The sequence below is a fragment of the Sinocyclocheilus rhinocerous genome, unplaced genomic scaffold (assembly GCF_001515625.1).
Source record: "Sinocyclocheilus rhinocerous isolate Xijiao unplaced genomic scaffold, SAMN03320098_v1.1 scaffold66, whole genome shotgun sequence".
NCBI lineage: Eukaryota > Metazoa > Chordata > Actinopteri > Cypriniformes > Cyprinidae > Sinocyclocheilus > Sinocyclocheilus rhinocerous.
In genome coordinates this window covers 718,615-728,073 of record NW_015662934.1, presented here as the reverse complement: position 1 = coordinate 728,073, position 9,459 = coordinate 718,615, and the positions used below count along the sequence as shown (strand labels likewise).

The window sequence follows — 9,459 nt, the reverse complement described above, 5'->3', positions numbered from 1 at the left end:
TTACCCTGGTTGTGGATTATTAAAGACTGTTATTTGTGAAACTCCTTCGTCTACGTTCTCCTCGCTCTGACACAGTAGTATTGTGACAGTGATATGTCATGTGATATTGTTCATCTGAGGCTTTATTTCCAAATTTTAAGACTTTCCAAGGAACAGATAATTTTTTATTATCTCCTGATACAGAAAACCATGGAATTCAATAGGGTGTCCTAACTTTTTCACATGACTGTATATATATATATATATATATAATTTGCACAGCTGTACACAAGATATTTAACATAAGCAAAAGATCTGAACAACACATTTAAACATTTTATGTAAGTTTATTTAAACATACAATAATCAGTCTTAATGCATATAAGAATAATGATAAATTGTGAAAGTAACATTTAAAATACAGTAAAACTAATACAGAAAACATCAGTTTGTAATCTGCATCCAACCATGTTAGCTCTAACAGCTTTTATCTAGCACTCAAAATCACAATCTGGATGATAATCATCAATACAATGACAACGAGGCCAATACCAAGGCCTATGTGATTCAGGATGAGCGCCGTTTTGGAGTTCTTCTCTGCTAATTCTCGCTGTCCTGAGAAGTTGGCATCTCGAGTCTGTGAAAACAATGTGAAACAATGTCAACCATTTCTGTTCTCATTTCTTTGAGCCAGTGGCAGATGGGGAAGTTCTGAAATGAGGGTGTAAACTTCACTCTTTGTGAATAGATTTTCTTAGTTCTACATTTAAAGGGGTCATATGATGCGATTTCAAGTTTTCCTTTCTCTTTGGTGTACAGTATTTGAAAAATAATGTGTTTTTTGAACATTAAAGCATGTCAACATATTCTGTTACACCAAATACACAAAATAATGATCTTTAAAAAAACATCATATGACCCCTTTAATGCTCCATTTACATTTAATGGAAGTAGTACACTGAAGGAAAATTTGATGTATAAAAAAGATAAAAGTGAGAATTGTGAGAAATAATCTTGCAATTGCCATAAAAAAGCCAGAATTTTAAGATAAAAAGTATTTTATTTAATTTATTTATTTTATGGCGGAAAGAGGCCTCCATTAAGTAACACGCTGAATTAAACGTGAAATTTTGAAGTACAAAGACTGAAATTGTATTTACTTTACTAAATGTACTCTGCAATATTCAGTTATTGAGCCATTTAGTTATGTTTGCAGTGAACTGCAAGTTAATTTTGCTTTGTTAAGATACTACCGGTTACTTATTATCTTTCTCTTGAATGTAAACAGGTTTTTGGATAAGTTTGCTGTAGTGCTGTTTTATTATGCACATTGATAACCAAGTTAACATGATACAGAGTTAAACTATTAATATAACCATGTTGACCAACCAATCAGCCTAGCAAATCCAGTCATCCAAAATCACAATTCTTAGTGAACTGTACATCTATGTTAAAAACAGTTGGCTTGTATGTTGTCACGTTAACATATAGGCAGGCTTAACTCTCCAGTACTATATGTATTATAGCTATGTTACCTTTCCTAACTCTTTTGTTTTGCTTTTGCAGAGTAAAATAGAATTTTGGACTTCTACCTTTTTGCTCTAAGAGTATTTTACAAAGCATTTTAGCACTAAAACCAGCTCATAAATCTGTGAAAAGTTAGGAGTAGCAAGAGGACTCCTAAGTCACTATACCAAATCACAAACAATCCTAAAATAACTGTTGCTGGCAATCTGCCTGAATGTTTAGAAACATTTGTATTTATCGTATTTAACACATTGAATATTGTATGTATTTAACACAATGACAATAGCATTTGACTCAAATTTAAGAATCATCAGCCAGCTGAATATCTAGATGATGTTTATATTGTGGTTGTGGTTACCAATGAATGGGATGTTAGTTTTTTTTTTTTTTCAAACCTGTAGGATATTGATTAAATATCTTCTGTATCTTTTGGCTTTAATAAGACTTCCCAAAGAAACAGGCAAGAATGAGCTCATGAATGGGCCGTCCACAATGATTCCTGTTCTTTCCAACAACAAAGCACTTGAACGTGACAAACTCGTAATTACAACTTCAGAAGTGGGAAGTAGGAAGATTCCGATATGTGAAGGCAGCATTAATGGTAAGATGAAAATGATTTGTGAATACAGCCCCAATCTACTGGTCTGACCAGTAATATTTGTTCATACAGTTAGGTCCATATATATTAGGACACAGGCACAATTTTTATTATTTTAGCTGCTGTCCAAAACATTTTCAAGTTACAGTTATATAATGAATATGGGCTTAAAGTGGGCTTAAACTCTGCGCTTTAATTTGAGGGTATTCTCATCAAAATTGGATGAAAGGTTAAGGAATTGCATCTCTTTAAATATGTGGCTCCCCCCTTTTTCAAGAGACCATAAGTAATTGGATAATTGACTCAAAAGCTGTTTCATGGACAGGCATGGGCTATTCCTTCATTATTTCTACATCAATTAAGCAGGTAAAAGGTGTGGAGTTGATTCTAAGTGTGCCATTGGCATTTTGAAGCTGTTGCTGTGAACCCACATCATGTGGTCAAAGGATCTCTCCATACAAGTGAAACAGACAATTGTTAGGCTTCAAAAACAAAACAAATCCATCAGAGAGATAGCAGGAACATTATGAGTGGCCAAATCAACAGTTTAGTACATTCTGAGAAAAAAAGAATGCACTGGTGAGCACAGCAACATAAAAAGGCCTGGACGTCCACAGAGGACGACAGTGGTGGATGATCAGAGAATCCTCTCCATGCTAAAGAAAAAACATTTCACAACATCCAGCCAAGAGAAGAACACTCTCCAGGAGGTAGACGTATCACTGTCAAAGTCTACAATCAAGACTTCACAAGAACAAATACAGAGGGTTCACCACAAGGTGCAAACAAGGCCAGATTACACAAAAAAGCCGGACCACTTCTGGAAAAGCATTCTTTGGATGGCTAAAATTAAGATCAACCTGTACTAGAATGACAGGAAGAAAAAAGTACGGAGAAGGCTTGGAACAGCTCATGATCCAAAGCATACAACATCATCTGTGAAACATGGTGGAGCAGTGTGATGGCATGAGCATGCATGGCCAGTGGCACTGGGTTACTGATGACATGTGATGAGATGACATGACAGAAGACAGAAGCAGCCGGATGAATTCTGCAGTGTATAGGGATATAGTCTCTGCCCAGATTCAGTCAAATGGAGCAAAGTTGATTGGGCGGCGCTTCATAGTACAAATGGACGATGACCCAAAACACAGCAAAAGCACCCCATGAGTTTTTGAAAGTAAAAAAGTGGAATATTCTGCAATGGCCAAGTCAATCTCCTGATTTCAACCAGATTGAGCATACATTTCACGCGCTGAAGACAAAACTAAAGGCAGAAAGACCCACAAACAAACAACAACTGAAGTCAGCTGCAGTAAAGGCCTGGCAAAGCATCACAAAGGAGGAAGCCCAGTCTTTGGTGATGTCCATGAGTTCCAGAATTACGGCAGTCATTGCCTGCAAAGGATTCTCAACAAAATATTTAAAAAATGAACATTTTATTTATATTTATTTGTCCAATTACATTTGAGCCCCTGAAAATGGGGGGACTGTGTATAAAAATGGTTGTAATTGCATTTTATGTTATATTTTTGTTCAACCCCTTAAATTAATTAATAAATTTCATCTTGATTGTTTTATTTTTAATTCTTTTCTGTTGGCATACAGAGCCGAAATTATAAAAATTGTGTCAGTGTCCAAATTTATATGGACCTAACTGTATAATGACAATTTTCTGTTAATCAAACAGTAGCCTACATGTGTACCGTTTTTTTTTAACTGTACTGCAGATATCACTTATACAATTATTATATTGAATTAGTACCAATTTATGTGGTAGGCTATACTTTTGACTTATTATAGTAATGTTGCCGATTCACAAAGAGGCACCGCTTAGTCAATGGTCTCTTGCTACATATTCTCGCTGAGGATGAAATCCTGTAACCGCCCCTGTGTGTAGCCTTTACTTGAAACATGCTGTTAAATTTACAAGCACTTTTTGAGTAAAAATCATTTTCCTAGTTTTTCTTTTAGTGAAATATAACAGTGCAGTACAACAATAAAAATAACTTATAAAATAAGTTGCTGTTCAGGAGGTCTGCAGTGCCACACTTTTATTTATACAGCTGTCATTTACAGGGAGGAAAAAAACCTGGCACAAAACAATGCCCACATTACACATATTAGATCAGTTATAGGGAAGCTACATGAAAGAACTTGTGGTTTCTATAATGCCTACATCTTTGTGTGACCACAAATACAGCTTAGCAAGCCTTCCACCTATTTGGTAGTCAACTGTATCTCCTTTTATGTCCTTTTACTGGAAACCAAAAGACAGGATCACCTACACACACTTTATCAATGCAGCATGGCAGCATGAAAGAACTTGTCTTGTTTACATATTATTGTAACCACAAGTACAGCACTTTTACAGGCTATTTAACAGGCTCACATAGCCTTCTTGGCAATCAACTGTATCTTAATAATGAAATTGTTTAAAGCGCTATGTCATGTACAAGAAATGTATTAGTTATTACTGCTGTATTCAAAAATACACTGTGTTCACTCGAATTATCTGGGCAGTGAATCACTCATAATGTGTGGGATCAATCAATTGTTTTTAAAGCAATACAGTTTCAGATAATAGATCAACCACACAGAAACACTTTGATGAGTGAATAACATACCTATTATTAATAATAAACTATAATCAACACAAAAACTGGCAAAGAACCATAAAACTGATTAAAGAAAAACAGTCATACAATTAATTAATAAGGAATCATTTTTCCAGTTTTTTTCCTGTGCCTGTTAAAGTGTTAAGATAAACAACATCTGTAATCATTAACTTTTGATGATTACCACATCTAATTCTACAAACATTTTATGCAGTTGTATGCTTAATGCTTATAAATGTTAAAGAAATTAAATAAAAGGAAAGCACATGGACTAATATACTTACAGAGATGGAGTAAATCAGCGCAGCAATGCCCAGAGGTAAGCAGCAGCACAGCATGGTAAAGATGGAGTACCCCAGGTAATCTGGCACTGGATTGGCCAATGGAGCAGCAGTCACAAAAACTGCAGGCTGCACAGTGACCACAGCTTGTCCTGGATATGGCCCCTGGGTGTAGGGGCCCTGGGTGACCGGCTGGTTTGGAAAGGAGGGAGGATATCCAGCAGGATTGTGCTGGTATGCTGGTGGTGCTGCTGCAGGCAACCCTGATTTCTCAGATGAATTTGAAGCCCCTGGAGGCTGATTGAAAGACTGGCTTGGATCCATTCTTCTGATTATTGTTTTTTCCTTTGCCTTGTGATCTGCAGCAATGTATGTAATACTGTACTCTGGTTCTGTCTTTTATGTGCTGCCGATGAAACTAGCCAGCAAATGGGAGCTGAGTTGCAGGTTGTAGGGGAGGAGTGACTTTTCCACTGTTTCCATTAAACACTGTGACTGTAGGCACCACCTTTTTAGTTTTACGTTTACTCTGATGAAATACATGAAATGTAAAAGGATTATTTCACCACACCCAAACATTGTTCTGGGAACTTGTGACAGTGAATCTTCCTCTTTTTAATCTTTTTACTCACCCCCCTATCAGCATTGCATTACACTTACTCATTGCAACATGGGTTATAAACTCAACCTTCCCGTATTTTAGAAGAAAAAATCTCTTAATTAAATGAGAAACAACTTCTTAAAGAATGAAATGGTTTTTGGCCAAATCATTCCTCACTAGACCTATAGTCAATAATTTGATCTCCATTGATCATTACATTTAAAATCATAACACCAAATGTGTTTGTTAAATTATATTTCAGGCTGTATTAAAGGACACCTTCTTATATAATATCTCTCACAATTGTAAAGATTTACGATATCCAATGTAGATTATCATGACAAGTACTGTAGATGAAAATAAAAGGATAAACCCTGACATTCTTCCTCTCCCTGTTGATCTCTGAAGATGTTGGCATGATGTTACAATGGTCTCTACGTACCTCATGCAAGCACATATTTCTGGAACATCAGACCTCTAACCTCAAACCACAATCTGCAGACAGCAAAATATTGAGTTTGTACTGGTTATAAAGCTATAACTACTGGTTATGAAGCTATAGTGCTATATTTCTCACTAACAATAGTTAGCATTATTTTTTGTAGAAACAGTAACTATTTAAATGATCAGTTAGGATACCGAGAAGTATATTCTTGCACAGGAAAGCTAAGTGGATAAGGTGAATAGAAGCACAGATACAAGATCTATCTATCTATCTATAATGACTTTCTTGAACTATTTTAAATCACTCTACACCAGTGGTTAAATTAGGCCGGATGAAAATCTGCCCTACTGCTGAGAATGACCTACTGTGGAAGGAGAGGTTTAAACTCCCCAGTAAGTCTCATGTGCGGCTAGTTAGTCATGAGACCAAAAAGACATAAACGTAGTGGTGGCCTAAGATAGTTTTGTTGCCCAGATTTTGGTACTTGATGTCCTGTCTCTTCACCTTTTTCTCATAGATATGTACATTAATTTGGATATGTGTTTTTAAAGGGCTGTGATTCAATAGTTCAACTTCATTCTTATGTGACGTCTTTTTAGGGTGATTATCAGCTAGTTTTCGGGGATGTGAGGCAGATGAATATTTACTGCTGGTCTACCTTTTATGGACTGGTGGCCATGTACCTCATGCAAGCACATATTTCTGGAACATCAGACCTCTAACCTCAAACCACAATCTGCAGACAGCAAAAGATTGAGTTTGTACTGGTAATAAAGTGTGACCTCAAATATATGGATGTTAGGAATGTCGGCCAAATTTACTACACCACCCCCACTTTCTAGGGTAGGGGACCCTAAAAATGATATCTTTAACACAGGTAGTTCAAATAAATGAACTAGAAGCCAGAGTACAAAAAGGTTAATACTTTATTAGAATGACAATAAATATTAAAATAATAATTTATTAAAATAATAACCGGGTTGACAGAAATGTTCCTAAAAAAAGTATGTAAATACAAAACTGAAATAAAGTAAACCAACTTAAATTAAACAATTAAATAACATTGTATAAAACCAATTATGAATATGATACCCAAGATAAGGCAAATCAACTCTGAATCATAGACTGGATAACACACCACATGGGAGGAAACGGAAACCCAAAATTATTCAAAACCACTCAAACCATACCTGAAACACAAACCAAATCACACAAACCAAAAATAAGACCTCCGTGGTACACAATAATGATCTTTAAAAAAGCATCATATGACCCCTTTAAGTACAATTTTTGAGTATCTGTACTTTACTTGAGTATTATTTTTCTGGAAACTTATGACTTTAACTTCACTACATTTGAAAGACAAATATCGTCGCCTACTTTTCACTCCACTATCAAGGTCCACATTTTTTTTCTTTTCTAAAACGTGACTTTTTTCTTAGACAGCTTATCAGTAATCACTCTTTACAAGTGATTTCCCAGCATTTTTTGAACACTGACCTGTTGCAAATGTAATATTTATTTACAACAATATTGTGGTATATATTTCAACACAATATTGTTTGATTTGATTTTTTTCTGTAGGTTTTTAATATTCAAGCTCTTTATTTCAATGATACTACAAGCTCAGTGTATTCAGTAGGCGTAATTTAAGTTGCTTCAGAGGCATAAGGTATTGCAAGTATTACATACAACAATAATAAAACAGTGCGTTGACATAAAAAAGGAAATGCACTTTTGGTACTTGTGGTGAGGGGGGCGTGGTTCAGCTAAGTCTGCAGCGGGAGAGAGGGGCGGGAGACGAGCGGTGAGAATAAATTGTTAAATTATGCAGTAACGTCATTAAATTTGGGAGTCGACAGAACAGATTTATTCCTGACGTTTCTACAATGCATTCATTGTTACTGTAAACTTTTATTTTAGGCTAACTACATTGCTTAACATAAAGTGTCAGCTAAATGAATATTAAAAATGTAAACGCAAAATGACAAGAAATTTACATTTCATCTTCACTATCAAAATGTATATGTTTTACTTGGTCAATTGAAAATGAAGACTGACACATGCTGTTTGCCCATAACTGTGATGCACCACCTCAATCTGCAGATTTGCCCATCAAATTAATAAATGACTCCCACAGAGAAAGAGCGAAAAAAAAAAAAAAAAAAAAAATACCCGAGGAACTGAATTTATGCCATTGGCAGTGTGCGAACGCGCTGGAAACCTACTTTTGTTTTTGTTCAAGTTATTAAATAAAGATCCACGAGTCTCCAAACGCCCACCTGGTTCACCTTCCTTCCTCCTTACGAACTGTGCTACAGTACTTAAGTACTTTTAAAAGCAAGTAGGCTACTTCTGTGCTTTTAGTAAAGCCTGTCTTTACAACTTTTACTTGTAATGGAGTAATATTTGACCAGCAGTATCTGTACTTTCACTCAGGTAATGGAGTTCTGTAGTTTGTCCACCTCTGCTAATAGGTTGAAATTGAAAACGTAAAACATTTCTTCACATTCAGTTAGAATTACACGAATCACGTAAATGATACCATATTTTCAATTCAAAACAGCAGATTTTGAGAGAAAAAGTCAAGTAGTTTGCGTCACTGGATGTTACTGTAGGTCTTTTAACATTTCTATCGTAAAACAGTTATTAAACGTTTCGCTACTTCGCTACAGTCTTACCTCTCCATCTTTCAATGTTAAGGGCCTTTCACACCAAAGACTATAGATATACAAAGACGATTCACTCCTATAAAGTAATATACTACTGTAATATTATTACTTTTGTAATGCGTTACTCCCAACACTGCTTATGAATGAGAAACTGCAATGCGCAATATGGTGTAATATGTCCCGCCTTCAAAATGAAAGAGCCAATCGCTGATTGGTAATGTCGTTGCATCACTGCAGCTGCCTTTAGAAGCTCCGGTCAGTGTTGTCAATTTAGCAATTTTGTTGCTAGATTTAGCAACTTTTCAGACTACCCTAGCAACATTTTCTTCCAAAAGCACCTAGCAACAAATTTAGCTATTTTTTTTTATTTATTTGTCAACATTTAGCAACTTTTGATAAGTGACTCAAACGATAAAAAAGGCACACATTTTCCATCTAAATTACACAAAAAGAGGAAATCAAGGTGCCTAGCAGTACACAATTCACATGAATTTAGTTGGCTGCTATTAGCAATTGTTTAATTTAATCATAATAATAATAATTGAATAATTGTTAATTTATGATACACCTTGTTAGTAGCTTGTACTTGAGTTTGTTGATCAGTTAAAAAAGAAAAATATCTAGAAAAATTAATTTTCCAGGATATTATCCATAACCCGAAAACACAAAATACAATGCGTAATTAAAAATGCAGGTACAAAAACCTGTGGAAAAATCAATCCAGAAAATTCCTTCATA

The 9,459-nt window shown here is 35.3% G+C and overlaps 1 protein-coding gene across 1 annotated transcript; it reads right to left on the bottom strand.

The window, feature by feature from the left end:
* Positions 1-323: 323 nt before the first annotated feature.
* Positions 324-5,456, bottom strand: LOC107728464 (synapse differentiation-inducing gene protein 1-like). The gene is made up of 2 exons (XM_016538628.1): positions 5,007-5,456; positions 324-616 (listed from the first exon to the last, which is right to left on the bottom strand). Exons 1-2 carry the CDS (start codon positions 5,325-5,327, stop codon positions 467-469), a joined length of 471 nt encoding a protein of 156 aa, XP_016394114.1. The 5' UTR covers positions 5,328-5,456; the 3' UTR covers positions 324-466.
* Between the last annotated feature and the right edge of the window lie 4,003 nt (positions 5,457-9,459).

What these genes read in the sequence shown, in the direction of transcription:
- LOC107728464 (XM_016538628.1), bottom strand. Translation starts at nt 5,327, where the DNA reads ATGGATCCAAGCCAGTCTTTCAATCAGCCTCCAGGGGCTTCAAATTCA. An exon ending in CGCTGATTTACTCCATCTCT is followed by an intron (nt 617 to 5,006) that starts GTAAGTATATTA and finishes TTGTTTTCACAG; the next exon opens with ACTCGAGATGCCAACTTCTC.